Source organism: Haliaeetus leucocephalus, unplaced genomic scaffold (assembly GCF_000737465.1).
Source record: "Haliaeetus leucocephalus isolate CR32 unplaced genomic scaffold, Haliaeetus_leucocephalus-4.0 Scaffold668, whole genome shotgun sequence".
NCBI lineage: Eukaryota > Metazoa > Chordata > Aves > Accipitriformes > Accipitridae > Haliaeetus > Haliaeetus leucocephalus.
The window spans coordinates 5,706,926-5,707,510 of NW_010973104.1; the positions used below are offsets into that span (position 1 = coordinate 5,706,926).

General features: G+C 76.9%; 1 protein-coding gene across 1 annotated transcript in view; it reads right to left on the reverse strand.

The window, feature by feature from the left end:
- The window catches only part of LOC104839437 (protein phosphatase 1 regulatory subunit 3E-like), a 2,605-nt gene that overhangs the window by 1,590 nt on the left and 430 nt on the right, over positions 1–585 (reverse strand). Inside the window, exon 2 of the mRNA XM_010579723.1 lies at positions 133–562. Coding sequence (XP_010578025.1) covers positions 133–562 — 430 coding nt within the window. The remainder of the gene's footprint in view (positions 1–132; positions 563–585) is intronic.

Sequence of the window (585 nt, forward strand, 5' to 3'; positions counted from 1 at the left end):
GGCGGCGGCTTTCCCCCCCTACCCCAGGAGGAGGCGGCCGCCGCCCCGCGCCTCATCAGATGAAGTGGATCCAGGCGGTGCTGTCGGGGTCCTGCGGGGGACCGGCGGCGGGCGGGACGCGCTGCCGGCCCCGCAGCCGGTAGTTCTTGCCCTCGTTGTTGTCCCAGTACTCGGCGCCGGCGACGCGGTAGCGGACGGCGAACTCCAGGGCGGCCTCGGCGGCGGCGGCGCCCAGGGGCAGGAGGAAGGCGAAGCGGTCGGTGAGGCCGTCCGCCGGCCCGGCCGGCTGGTAGGCGGCGGGCACCTCGGCGCAGCTGGCCCAGGCGTTGAGCGTGTAGCGCACCGACACGGCCTTCTCGTAGGCCAGGTTGAGGACGCGCACGGCGCCGCGCAGCCCCGCCGGCTCGGCCCGCACCCACTCCAGCCTCACCTTGTGCCGCCGCACCCGCTCCGCGAAGCCGGGGCTGGCGCCGGGCTGCGGCGGGAAGAGCGGCTCCAGCAGCGGCGGCGGCGGCCCGAACAGCACCGGCTCCAGGTCGCCCAGGGCCGGCGGCTTCCTGGTCTTGAAGAGGTCGGCGGTGCGCG